The sequence below is a fragment of the Harpia harpyja genome, chromosome 3 (genome assembly GCF_026419915.1).
Source record: "Harpia harpyja isolate bHarHar1 chromosome 3, bHarHar1 primary haplotype, whole genome shotgun sequence".
Lineage (NCBI taxonomy): Eukaryota > Metazoa > Chordata > Aves > Accipitriformes > Accipitridae > Harpia > Harpia harpyja.
The window spans coordinates 4,018,912-4,033,557 of record NC_068942.1 but is presented as its reverse complement, the minus strand read 5'-3'; the positions used below and the strand labels follow the sequence as shown (position 1 = coordinate 4,033,557).

The 14,646-nt window shown below is 36.9% G+C and overlaps 1 protein-coding gene across 8 annotated transcripts in view; it reads right to left on the bottom strand.

The window, feature by feature from the left end:
• Positions 1-14,646, bottom strand: part of TBC1D32 (TBC1 domain family member 32) — a 91,146-nt gene that overhangs the window by 64,406 nt on the left and 12,094 nt on the right. For 7 of the 8 annotated variants that reach the window (XM_052781202.1, XM_052781204.1, XM_052781208.1 and 4 more), the window contains 11 exons: positions 14,342-14,420; positions 14,096-14,196; positions 13,948-14,009; positions 13,312-13,456; positions 12,455-12,514; positions 10,897-10,996; positions 10,484-10,621; positions 9,000-9,092; positions 8,589-8,731; positions 2,862-2,989; positions 1,517-1,718 (listed from right to left, as the gene is read on the bottom strand). In XM_052781202.1, the coding sequence (XP_052637162.1) occupies positions 1,517-1,718; positions 2,862-2,989; positions 8,589-8,731; positions 9,000-9,092; positions 10,484-10,621; positions 10,897-10,996; positions 12,455-12,514; positions 13,312-13,456; positions 13,948-14,009; positions 14,096-14,196; positions 14,342-14,420 (1,251 nt within the window). The remainder of the gene's footprint in view (positions 1-1,516; positions 1,719-2,861; positions 2,990-8,588; positions 8,732-8,999; positions 9,093-10,483; positions 10,622-10,896; positions 10,997-12,454; positions 12,515-13,311; positions 13,457-13,947; positions 14,010-14,095; positions 14,197-14,341; positions 14,421-14,646) is intronic. The other variant, XM_052781203.1, reaches the window with a different exon arrangement.

Below are 14,646 nucleotides of genomic sequence, written 5' to 3'. Positions count from 1 at the left end.
TAAATTACAGTATGATTCAAGTGAACTAAACTCCCTAATACAATAAAATCCTACAGTTCTCAATGCAAGGAAGACCTTAAGTTTCAAAACCAACATTCTTTGATGAGAAACAGAGTTTACTGTGATATAACTAGCATTTTAATTAATAATATATTTTGTTTTCAATCAAAATGTACGCTTTCATGATAATATTCATATATAAAAGCAGTGAGAAATACCCACAAGCTGCTGATTTAAGTCTCTCTTCTATACGTGTTCTGTCTTTCTGGTATTTTCCGCCTCAGTTTACATTATGACTGTATTTTTAAAATTTCTAATCATACTAAAAGCATACAGCATTTGACAGAAAGAATAGCTATTCATTCTCTTTCCCTTGCATTCAATCTCTCTCCTGCTTCCTCACCTAAAAAAAAAAAAAAATCTTTAGTCTTTTAGCCAATTTTTTCTTCCAGCTTGGTCTGATCCTTCTCTAAGAAAATATTTTACAATCACTAGAGGAAAAAAAGAGATGGTTCCATTTTTCAGTATAAAGTGAAACAATGCAGCTAAATTTTGGGTTTCAACTAAGAGTTCTAATACCTGTAGTTTAAACATGCTTTCAGTTTAGCTGGAAGTCAAAGTTGAAGCTTAGTATGCTACCCTTACCTAAATGCTGCCAATGTTACTTTAATGATTCAAACGTCTGTTTGAATTTTACTTCACTGTGAACTTTTTCAAAACTGTTCTTGCAGCATCTGCTGTCATTTTTCCACCTTAACTATAATTTTATAATAGTTAAGAATTTTCACATTGCATATGGCTATCAGAACAATGTAAATGGAAAAGTTTAGTGAAAAAAGCAGAGATCCATATACCTTGTTCAATAAATTTATAACAGAAAGCAGAACACAAAGAACAGTTGGACCCAAGTTCTTTTATGCAGAAAAAGCATTAGACTCACAATCAAACTGAAGTTGAAGTACAGAGTCTACACTTCATAAGATATCCAAGCACACAGGTAAGACAAGAACTCCTGTCTGGCACTTCTCATTATGGTTTCTTGAAAATATTTCAATGGCATCCAGCTATTTAAGTCAAATATTTGGAATCTCCTTTTATTCTTCCATATCTCTCACCAAAATGAACTAGCTTAACCTAAAAATTACTAAGACCACATCTCAGGAGTTTTTCCTTTCAAAATATCTCAAACCGAGAGTGAAGACAAGATCTGTGGTAACACTGGCTATCATGACATCAAGTGACTTCTAGCATCAAGGACAATGAATGATAGGTCTATCAAAGCATCTTGAGAGTTCCTGGTTTAATCTTAAGGCATAGAAGTCTCAAACTAAGCTTCTGCTAGGTTCACATACAGAAGGAAAATTTGAAAAGTAGAACTTCACTTTTAGAACAATTCCAAGCATTATCTTACTAGTTAAATATAAGCAACCTGAAGCAAAGAACAACTGTTACATAAACTGAACCTCTTACAGTAAGATTTTTTTTTCCAATCTTCCTAATCCAATACAAGATATACCTTTTTCCAGGCCTCTCCAATAGATTCATGCAAGCCATAAGGAATCAGCATCTGCAGGCCTTCACAAGTTCTGTACATCTGACGACATACAAAAATGAAAGCTCCTTTAACAACTGGCAAATGCTCGGATCCAGATAAGAGAGAAATGTCGTCATGAAGAAGTTTCTTTGTAAACTGAACAATTACATGAACAGCTGTAGGACTAGAAATAAAATAACACTTTTAAAATTTTGTTTTGTAGTTATCAATAAGCCTTGTAACAAATCCTCTAACTAAACTTATTTAAATTTTTCTAGGGGAAAAGAAACTATGGAAAGAAACTATGACCCACTATGGAGGGCCCAACTATATTATAACTTGTAACACCAGTCAGAAGAAGAGAAATGTACAGCAAGTGATTTTACTTTGGCTACAGGTCTACATAAAGCAAAAACGCATCCACTGGCCATGCAGGCTGGATGGAAGACATGAACTACACAGGCTGTGTGTTTTATAGGAGTCCAATTGGGAAGAGTAACAAGACAATCATTTTAGCTTCTGCTTAATCAGTGTTAAGGATATCACTACAAGGAAAAATTTGTCCTTGTTCTTCCTTTTTCCTATCCGAGATCTCCCTCTGAAGTCTTCTGGGTTTGCAATGCAAAGGACAACTCTTTCTCCAAAATATTATCTTTTACTTCCAACCCCCCCTTAAAAACATATGCAACTTCTGAGATTCCTCCACTTAGAAGACATACATTCCAAACATTTTCACAACCTGCAGCTTAGATATTTTTAAAGACCAGTCTCAATTTTACTGCCGTTTCAAGTTTTACATCAGCTAACAATATACCACCCGTAGGATCACACAGATCCAAAGTTAGGTACAGCGTTACGACTGTCAGCTTCTGATAGAAGATCTGTCTCTACCACATGTATTGAAAATGAAGGAATGCTACATTAAATCTATTCTTCCAGTAAGTCACGTTGATTTTTAATATTTATTCTAAAAACAAACAAAAAACAGAGAAGAGAGGCCTTTGGCCTGAATAGTAGCACCATGAATATAATGGAACTACATTCAGATAAATGAAAGCTCTCCATAAATAAGAAAAACAAGTAAACCATGGAAATCCCCCTTAATAAAAAGTATTTCTTTAAATTGTCATTTCACCTGATTATACCCATAAGTGTCTCCCTAATACATTGTCTAAAACACTTACTACTTTACTTATCAGATATTTTACTCCAAACATCAACAAAACATACAACATTATAGATAAATGAAAAAAGAGAAAATTAGTCTCGTAAGACTAATGTAATTCATTGAAGTTCTCAATAATGCCATTCATTAATGCATTCTTACCTATCATCTTTGGCAGTTTTTTCATTTTCTCCATAAAGAAGAAGAGAAAGACCATCTTCTACAGCAGCAATCCTTGCCAAAATATCAGCTACATCAATTAAAGTGGTTTCAAGACAATTTATATACATCTATTTGGAAGAAAAAAGAAGAAAAAAAAAAAAAAGAAGTTTTAAATTCAATGCTTTTGTGAAAGCTGTTTATTCAAGTCTGGCTTATGTATACAGAACTTGAAGGTCACCTTTCCAATGATTGCTTAATGGCTTAAACAAAATAAGTAAACAACCTATGTTCAAACAACACACAGAAATCTTCATCACAAATGGCAGTAACTGCCACTTCTAATGATGATGGCAGAAGTCCAACGACTGAACAGATATAGAGAACAGACATTTTTAAACTCCTTTTTCTCTTTTCCCACCATGAATGTGGAAAGGCTCTTGATATACCATCTAGGGGTATAAGAACAATACCTGAATCAAGGGGAGAAACATGCTAATTCCCTCGTTGCTGCATACATATTGGCAACTCTTTGGCTAGAAATGGAATTCCAGTTCCTAAGACCTTTGGTGTCCACCTCACTTCTAGGCTGCAGGAGGACCAAACAGCCATTTGTTTTGGAATCACGAGGAAAGTCTTCTCCACTGGAGCAAAGCAAAAGTCCTCTACCAGTTTCTTACTGCAGAGCACTCTATAGCCACAACTAGGCTGTAATCAAGCAGACCTGAACATTTAACACTGGGATTCAGACTGTTCAGTACAGCACCGTGACTAACGAATGTACTACCCAAATTAATGTTAAATTGGCCATTGCTTATTAATAAGTGAAGTCAATATTCCAATGGTGGACAAGTAGAACATAGGTGTTCCATGAAGAACCTGTCAGTGAGCAGCAAGGGCAGGATGCTCTGCGAGGACAAGAAGCCAGGAGCTGAGCTTGATAACGAGGCAGGCAGAGCCAATGTTTCGCTATCAAATGGGCAGGCACTCCCACTATACCCAAGCAAGGTGAGCAGACGAGGTCCAGCGATAGTAAGCGGGTTCACCCAACAGTCCAGATCCCCTCCACAGTGATGAAGGAGGTCCAAGGTTAAGCCGGGAAGCCAAGTCAGTGAGTTGGGGTCAGCTGCAGACATAGTAACCAGGGTCAGACACAGCCCAATGATCACCACACAACTGGATTTATAGTGACAAGGCAGGTCTGAGGTGAAGCAAACCAAGAAATCAAGTCTGTGGGTCAAGGTTCAGATCAATGGGACAGTAGGCTTCAATACTGCTACAACATAGTACAGGCAGAGAATGAGGACAAGAACGTCATTTCAAAAAACAGTAAGCGGAAGGTGGAGTGAGTCCACACTGAGGCTTATTGGCAGAGTCATCGCTGGGGGGATCTCTGCCGAGGATTCCTAGCAGAGCTTTCTCAAAAAGCTCTCTTCAAGGCTTGACATCCACACCATTACCCATGCTGGCCCTGAGCCCAGGCTGCCAAGCCCAGGGGAGGGGAAGCAGGGGGCAGATGTGCTGAGGGCCTAACAGTAGACAGTAGCTGCAATTCTGCAGGACTTTCGCAGTGTCCTAAAGGTGCTCACCAAAACTCTGCTCCTGTCCGTATGCCTCAATAATGCAGTCATGAGATAGCCAGAGTGTACCTTCTCACCCAGGGACTGAGAAACACTCCCAATTCCTAGGATTTATGCATAAACATACTTACAAAGAAGAACAATTTTCAAAGTGAGAAGTCCCCTTTGGTAACTTCCCCATATCCACACCCAGCACAACTGAGTGGAGTCACCAGTGAGATGACTTTTAGGCAAGGATGAGCTAGGGGGGAGTACTGTTCCCAGTAACACTTGTTAAATATCTAGTATGTCAGAATGGGGAATAAAGCACCACTCTCCTGAAGTTGAAGTCCACTGCTTAAATCTTTTCCCCTCTTCTATTGCTCATCAAGGACAGCTGGACTCACAAAAGAAATTATTTTTAAAATGCTATGCAATCCAGCTCCTGCTTCTTCTCTTACAGGTAGCTCTACAATTTATATAGTGCACAGAGAAAAAATAAATAGTCTTCCTACCTTAAAATTTAAAGAATTTACTTTTAATGCCAGTGGTCAAAGTAACCCAAGAGAAAAATACAAATTCAACTTTGTTTTTTTAGTTAAAATTTTCAGTGATAAGAGAGTTAAAAATCTCCCTGACCTTTTCTTTTTAGGTTACTGGGTATCATTGTTCAGGATTCTAAGAAAGGAACATTCTGTGCTGTCACTGTTTCTTCAAGAGTGTTATTATTTTGCTTTCCCTGTGCAACACAAAAAAAAAAAAAAAAGTACTTTATTTAAAATGTGAATGCAATATTCTGCATCAGCTATGCTTCAGCAGCAACTCAGAGGCTACAGAACCCAAAAGGTCAATACTGCTGCCCACAAACTGATCCTTCTGACAACTCCTGCTCATAGCCACTGAGTTTCTCCTCCCCCCTCTACTACAGATACACAAAAGTACTCTGCTTAAAAGGCAAGTAAAGCTTGCACTTACCTGAGAGAATTCAGAGCTCAAATATAAAATAACAGCATTGTGTTTGCTCATTAGGCCCACCGTACAACCAAGGAGCCCCACATGCAGCTCCAGTGCTACCTGCCTCCCAATCCCAGTTGAAGGAAGATGTGTGCATGGCCATAGCCTTCCTTTTGAGACAGGCATGGTCCACTATTAGAGTCCAGCATTAGGATTCTTGGGTGTCCAAGAAATGCCAACGGTTTGGTTGGGAAGCAAAACCAGTTCAAATTCTTGTAAGAGAGGAAGAGGGTCACTCTGACTTGGTCTACCTTTTCTAGCTATTGGTTTGCCAGATGCAATACAAAACAATTTGCACCTTTGTTAGAACAGATATGACATATTCCAGATTCACAACACATAACCAACCTACTACAGCTACTGTGCATTAAATATTCCTGAACACAACCTGTTTTTTTTAAACAGACCAGTTACTAAGTCACAGGAGGGCTTACAATTTGTTAAGAGTTCAGCTACCTACAAGAGACAGCTGAGCATGGCATAAACAAAAGTAAGGGAAGAACTGCTAAACTTTGAGATAACTTCTTTTTTAACTACTAATGTAGAATAAAGAAGAGAGACAGTTGTACATGCTTTAGAATACCATGTAACCATAGAGATTGCCTACGGGAGTACACAGGCCTCCATCACAGCAAATCAATGAAGTATTGCCTTAGTACTCTTCTTAAATTTGACTATCAGTGTTCAAAGCACATGCAGGCTTAGTCATTTTTTTGTACTTGTAAAAATTTGCACTACATTTTTCCAATGTACAGTAAAAAAAAAAAGCGTTAATCTTGCAAAAGCATACACATAGCCTTATAATGTATAAGTAAATGTATACTTATGTATACTTAAATGTATAAGTAATGCTACTGTACTCAGTACAGATACCCACAGAAGAGCTAAATTATTGACATGATCAAATTTTTGCAGGACTATGGTTTTAAGCTTTACAGAAATACATACTTTAAAATATTTACTTGGAAACTGATTGAAATAGCACTGGAATATTTTTGTATAGGTAAAAATATATTCAGGAATTAATACAAAGAGTCTTTTCTGAAAAATGAACAAGCTGCACTGAAAAAATAATCAGAAGGATACTTACAAAATTCAACTTTAAGAACCTAGATGAGGTATTTAAGTTAGGAACCCAGACTGTCTTCGCAAGCATGAGTCTCAGGAAGTAAATTCAAAACTTCTCAGCTGTTGTGACAGCCAACATGGCTTCATTAAGGGCAAATCACGCTTCACAAATATTCTGGCCTTCTACAACGGGGTTACAGCATCAGTGGATAAGGGAAGAGCAACAGATGTCATCTACCTGGACTTGTGCAAAGCGTTTGATGCTGTCCCACATAACATCTTTGTCTCTAAATTGGAAAGACATGGGTTTGATGGATGGACCACTCAGTGGATAAGGAATTGGCTAGATGGTCACACTCAAAGAGTTGTGGTCAACGGCTCGATGTCGAAGTGGAGACCAGTGACGAGTGGCGTTCCTCAGGGGTTGGTATTGGGACCAGCACTGTTTAACATCTTTGTCAGTGACATGGACAGTGGGATTGAGCACACCCTCAGCAAGTTTGCTGATGACACCAAGCTGTGTGGTGCAGTCAACTCACTGCAGGGAAGGGATGCCATCCAGAGGGGCTTTGACAGGCTTGAGAGGCGGGCCCGTGTGAATTTTGTGAAGTTCAACAAGGCCAAGTGCAAGGTCCTGCACAGGGGTTGGGGCAATCCCAAGCACAAATACAGGCTGGGCAATGAGTGGACTGAGAGCAGCCCCAAGGAAAAGGACCTGGAGGTGTTGGTTGATGAGAAGCTCAACGTGACCCAGCAATGTGTGCTTGCAGCCCAGAAAGCCAACTATATAATGGGCTGCATCAAAAGAAGCATGACCAGCAGGTCAAGGGAGGTGATTCTCCCCCTCTACTCTGCTATTCTGAAACCCCACCTGGAGTACTGCGTTCAGCTCTGGGGTCCCCAACATTAGAAGGACACAGACCTGTTGGAGCGGGTCCAGAGAAGGGTCACAAAGATGATCAGAGGGCTGGAGCACCTCTTCTACAAAGACAAGCTGAGAGAATTGGGGTTGTTCAGCCTGGAGAAGAGAAGGCTCTGGGGAGACATTACAGCAGCCTTCCAGTACCTACAGGGGAGCTACAAGAAAGCTGGAGAGGGACTTTTTACAAGGGCATGTAGTGACAGGACAAAGGGTAATGGCTTTAAACTGAAAGAGGGCAGATTTAGGTTAGATGTAAGGAAGTTCTTCACTGTGAGGGTGGTGAGGCACTGGAACAGGTTGCCCAGAGAGGCTGTGGCTGCCCCATCCCTGGAATTGTTCAAGGCCAGGCTGAATGGGGCTTTGAGCAACCTGGTCTAGTGGAAGGTGTCCCTGCCCATGGCAGGGGGGTTGGAACTAGGTGATCTTTAAAGTCCCTTCCAACCCAAACCATTCTATGATTAGTTTCTCTCAAAGTCTCTTTATGTAAGACAGCTCAGGCTCTTCTATGGGCATTTCAGACCCTCAGCCTCTCTGCCTTGAGACTTACGGTCATGTAGATCAATTAAGTCATCTCAGTCAAAACAAAAGCAATAGGACAGGCAGAAACTATAACTAGACTTTCAAGTACCTAGAGGTAGATAATTTTTCCCAAGATTTTTACAGGTCTTATAGAAATGTTTAAAAAACAAAAAAACAAAACAAAAGAGCCCACAGACACCTCTTCCTTTTACCATTTCAGAAAATAATAATTTTCCATGAAGAATTGCATATTTTACCTATACTAATTATTGAGAACACTTAACTTCAAGTTGCCAGCAGAATTTAAAAAGGAATAAAAGTAGGTTGCCTTTCAAATGGCAGGTAGAGCAAATAAGTATCCAAGAAATATCCAAAAGACACACAGAAACATTGCAAGAAAAAAAAATTAAGCAATGTGAAGAGAACGGTCTCACTACAGCACAATTTTTGCTAATATTCACAAGATTTCAAGAAAACCAAGTTTGCCAGGCCAACAATAACAACAGCCTACGCTATTTAAGGCATCCTATAACAGCTAATGTAGAAAATACTACAAAAGTTACCATGTGACTAAATCTTCTACACAGTAAATACATAAAAATGATAATATTTATAGATTTAAGAATTATTTGGAAGATTACTACAAACCTCTGTGCCACTCAGTAAACTTTGAACAGGATGAAGTAGGGCATCTATCACTGCATCCGTATATAAACATTCAGCAGCACATCCTGTTTGATCACAAAAAACTTGCAGAATCTCCATAACAAGACTTGCTGGAGAATAATTGTCTGGGGAACACAAAAAGTATTTGTTTATATTTTAACTTACATAAACATACCTATATGGCTTATGTAGATGCTTCTGAATTATAACTTTGTTAAGCACTGATTTAACACAGTTAGAGGGAAGAAGGAAAGGTAAGGGAGGAAGGGAAGAGAAGAATCTGCACAAATAACAGACCCAAATTAAAAACTGCAAAAGAAGTTACCACATGCCTCATTATAATTATATACATATATATATATATATTAGCACATATTAAAAACAAACATTTACCTGTATGCACTGCCAAAGCTGTCTTTGGGTAACTTGGAGAGTAATAAATAAGCTGAGTAAATAATACCAACAGATCGGTTATGGATACACCATCTATTTAAAAACGAAAATAAAAAAAAAGGGAAGTATTCTGCAAATTGAAGTGCAACTTTAATTTCACACATAAAATGGATTTTGTAAATATATGTAAACGATGCTTTGCTTTATTGAGGAAAACAACATATGTACAACTCAAAGCAAAGGACATGCATGTCCCTGAGACTCTACCAAGGTATTTCACAATCAACTTAAAAGGCTTGATCTTGCTCCCAGTTTAGCCATTTGCAATTTTACCATGTCTTCCACTGAAACAAATGGCCGCCAAAGTTTGAGAATGCCGAATATACACGGCTGTAGGAAAAAGCATTACCTTGCTATTAGATTAAGTGAAACAACTGGAAAAGAGACAACTCTTCCTCAGGCCTGAAACAAAAACAACAAACATGTAGCTAAATGCAGGTTGGGAACTATTGCTCCAAGTTTAATGTAATTAAGTTAATAAATCAGACAATTTGTGAGGAAAGGGTTGCTATCTATGAAGCTGAGAAGGAGACTATTAAGAAGACAGATGGTGGTGTTGTTACTTTTGTAGGGGAGAGAGAAAAGCAACCATCACCAATGGATCACTGCTTGAATGGTGTTATACAGATAATCCATAAATGACAAAAGCACTCGATTAGTAGATGTTTCTTCCTCACAACTGCTCTACACTGGATCTATTAAGTCCTGATCCTCAAATCAGAGGGACAAAATACCTTCAAAAGACAAGTCTCAGAATTAGTATCCAGTAATGTTTTGAATTCTACACTGAATTAATAGAGATATTAATGTAATGGAACACTACAATTGTTCTCACACACCTGCATTTGCCAACCTGCACAACATATCACCATATGCAGATTTCTCTGGATGCCCAAGGGCTTTTCCATCTCATATATTGTAACCTTATTAATACCTCTGTGCCACAGGTATCGACCTTTTCCTGTACCATTGTTTTACCTTAATTATATTAATAGGTTAAGCTCAGAGCAATTGTCTTCAATTTGCAATTAGCTTGAAATACTGATTTTGTTTCACACCTGACAAACAGTTTTGGTCCCTGGACATGTCTCTCTTCCAGCCAATTTTATCAATTGGTTTGACAAAAGGTATTACTCATACCTAGAAAGACTGAATCACTTACACACTGATCCAACTCTTCTTCAACATGAAATTAATACAGGAAACGTAAAGATAAAAGCAATTTATTCAACCACATCCATCAAAGATTAAAAAACTGTTGATGCTCAAAATTACCTATACCATCTTTTAAGAAAGGTTTCCAAGCACAGAATCGCTGAACAGAGTACTGTCCTATAATGTCCACAATATTGCAGTGGAAATATGTATCAAGTATGGACAAAGTGTTGCTCAACAGGTTCCATTTTCATCAGCCCTCCTCTTACCTTTTTTATTTTTCAGCTGTACTGGAAAGAGATTTCGGCCTTGCTTATAGATCAACAATCTTCCTAGAAGGCACAGTGAATGAACAAAATAGACATACTGCAATTCTGGTCCAGTGTAAGAAAAGTTCTGGGTATCACCTTTAACAATAAAACAAAAAAATCAGGACTTGACTCTTTTAGTTTACTTTACAGTATCTAGCTAATACCTGAAACGTACACGGATCATTTTGCATATAAAGACAGACAGTTTAAGTAATTAACCACTGCTATTAGTGTTCTCTCAAAAAATGGATATACAATATTTTGGGAAGAAAAAGAACAGATAGAACATCTTCCTCTTGAGGTAGCATGCTCAAAGACCTAGAGAATGTGGATGTATGTGCATATAATGCAAGACATGCAAAGATACTCACTACAATGCTGCTGGGAGAAATCATTGACTCTGGAATTTTTATTAACTGCTGCCTTGCAAAATTCAAAATAATCAAGACATTGCTGGACAGCTGCATTAATCTGTGGAAAAAAGCACAAAATAATAAAATACCTGGTATTTTACAATAAAGTCATTCTCCCTTGTATCCAAGGACTGTCCTTTAACACAAGAACCTAAATATCCACTTCACTGCAATTATCTCATGTTTCAGTGCTTTAGATAGGCTAACCAACAGAAGGCCAAATTTTACAGGGCTATTAAAACACACTGCCATTATTATTACATTATAACACTACCAGCTCTATAAGCATTAAGACAATCTATGAAAGAGAGTACAGAGAACATGCAAGTATTTTGAGAAGTTAATAGCAATCTGTGATTGCCATATTGTCATTACTATGGAAGATTTTCACCTTCCACACGTGAAAAACTTTGACTTGAATAAACTTACTAAACCGTAAGTTTGGTTGTTGGGTGCTGTCAGTGCTTTTAATGTTCTTTGCAGAAGAGCTGTATCATTATCATCTAATCAATGTATATAAAAGTTTAAAAATTATCAGCATGGATTTAGAAATTAATCACAAATATAGCACATAAACAAAGTACATTTAGATTTATTACAGTTTGGAGGTGCTAAGATTTATTGACAAGTGTAAGTAAAATATACAGACATACCCAATAAAAAAAAAAATACTTAATTGAATGTTTACTTTATGCTTATAAATTAGATTAGACTACCCTGCTCATGGACTTCCTATTATAAACTTCTTGTTGCATGGAACATGCTTTATTCTATGCTCTGTTCTATGCATACAGATAAACAAGACAAACATCTTTTGTAGTTGTCTGTATCCTTGTCTCCCATCTCAAGGTTTTATCAGTTACATATATTTTACATTATATTCCATTTGTATTACAATATTTTACAAAACATAGCCAAAGTCCTGTCTATATCAGTGGATCTCACATCTATATTGGTCTTACTGAAAACAATGAAACTTCCACTCCAGTGAAGAGATCTGCCCACACAGAATATGTGATAGGATTAATGCCTACATCACTGAAGAAGTTTTCCTAGTTTGATTTATTCTGCTGACATTTTGAATCCTTAATTCTTCATATCCTAACTTAAAGAACACAATGGTGGCTTTTTAGTGTCTTTCCACCAAAAATCCAAATTCAGCATAGAATTTGTGTGATATTTTTCATGCACCATTTGCTATTTTTATACATTGTCAGAAATAATTCTAAATATGAATGCAACATAAGGAATTAAAAAATAATAATCCTAATTAAACACCTTCTACAAAACATCCAAATTTCCCCTTACTCAGAGCTGTCACATACCCTTCTTTGCATTTAACAATGATTCATTTAAGCAAAGAGAAAGTTAAAAAAAAAATTAAAATCAATAAGGTTCATCTAGCTAAACAACATGGAACAGCTCTGACAAAAGGTGAAAAGGAAAAAAAAATGCTCAAACCACAATGTGCAAAGCAAGAACAAGTTCCAAGTAAATTTGCCTTGGGTATACTTACCAAAGATTTATACTTCTTTTCCAAAAGCCTAAATACCACTGTTCTGCTGTAATACGCATGCTAAAATGACAAAGAAGACTTAATGTCAACTTCATAGACTCATAGAATCATTTAGGTTGGAAAAGACCTTCAAGATCATCAAGTCCAACCATCATCTGTGCCCACTAAACCATGTTACTTCAAACATGTAACTTTTATTTTCTAATTAAGAAGTAGAAATCATCTCTGATTCTGTTCTATTAGAGATCCTGTGCACAGTATATATTCAATGTATTGAACTCAACGGAGCCTTTTGTTTGCACTACATTTAAGATGACAAAAAAAACTAAGTCATTCGAAAAATGTGTAGCAGAACATGCAATAAACAGAAAAATAACTACACTGAAATGTTAGACTATGTGTTTTGACATTGCCATGTAAATCCTAAATTATAAGTTTATATATGGTAGGCTGCAAAAAGCTCTAACATCCACTGGAAGTTAGCAAGTCGGGTGCAGCATATCATATATGTAACTGCACTTTCATGCTCATCACTTCTTCCAGAAAAATATTTCTATCTTTTGATAGCTGTCAGTCAATTATGACAAAGGGACTGAAGTCCCAAAGCGCAGTAAGTTCTCAGAAATTTTATGAAAACTAGTAACTGAATAGAAACGGAGGGAGAGAGTAGTGCTAAAGGGCAAAGGACATAAATGAGTAAAAAGAAACCCCAGACTTCCTTAATGACAGTGCTCATTATAGGTTGTTATCAGGTCACAATAGGTCTGTGATAACAACAGTCATAAATCAAACTTTTCAAAATATATGTTAGACATGAACAAGTTACGGGGTTGTTGGGTTGGGATTTTTTTGCTTACCGTCCACTTTTTAAACCATACTGCTTTGATATCTAGCAGAGCCAAGAAGTAGACTGGACTCAGAAAATCTGGAGAGGCAGGATGATTAGGCTCATGTTTTACTGACAAAAGTGACAATGTACTCTCCACTACTTCTTCCATGTACCTTATGACACAAATAGGAAAAAATGAACAGAAAACAAAAATCACTTAAATCTTTCCACCAGTAATACTCAGGAACAGATTTCTGGTAAAACCTCATTGTTCAGAGAAATCATAAATATCAACATTATCTTTAACTTGATCTTGTCAGGTTATTAATTCTTTGTATTACAATGAATAAAACTAATAACATACATGTGTATTCCACTACATGATAACATATTTTACTATGCTTGTTACTTCATAAAACATCCAAATTATTTTTGTTAAAAAGCACTTCAAAAGCTAAGTAAGCAGCTTAATATGACCCATGACTACTTCTATGCAACTTGCCTATTCCACTTTTCCCACCCTCTATTCATATTTCCCCCCCTTATCACTGACCAGTCATCTGTGCATCCTGTAATCAAACTTTTGCTAAAATTATACGCATCTAATTATATGTTGAAAATCATTAAATTAAGAAACAGTGACAGGTTTTTGAAGGTGACATACTTTTCTGGATGACGTATCCAGGAAGATGGAGCTTCCTTTTGGTACTCATTTAAAAGGCGGACCTGAAAACATAATTATTAAAATTAAAAAATAAAGAATGCATGATGTTTCAGTAATGACAAAAAAGGTATGGAAAGTTCATTTATACCTTTTTAAGTAAACGATTTATGTCTGTGTTAGATACATCCAGACCAGCTGAAATACGAAGAGAATATTCTCCAGAAAGAAAGTACAACTCCAAGTGTCTTGCTAAAAAAGAAGGAAAAAAGACCAACCTCACCTCCATGACAACAGTGGCAAAACAGACTGTATTATACAGCTTCATTACAAAAGTTAACTGATTTTCAGGAAGTACATTGCTCATGAAGCCTTAAATGTAATTAAAGGCACATACCTAAACTTGTATAGACTTCTCTTGTCATATTAAATGGAGAAGAAGAAAATGTTTTTGCATAGAACCTAAGAATTTTCTCCTAAGAGAGAAAAAGCAAGCAATGTATGAAATAGTCACGTAACTGTGCATCTTCATTGCACAATAATCAATATGTAGTGGCATTATTCTTAACATTACATATTGCTGAGATATCTCTAAAGATGTGAAGCATATTTTATAAAAATATACAGTTTGGGACCACAGAAACCTACAGTCCAAAGGAAATTTTACTCAAATACTTCAAATGACAGCACTAATGCAAAGCC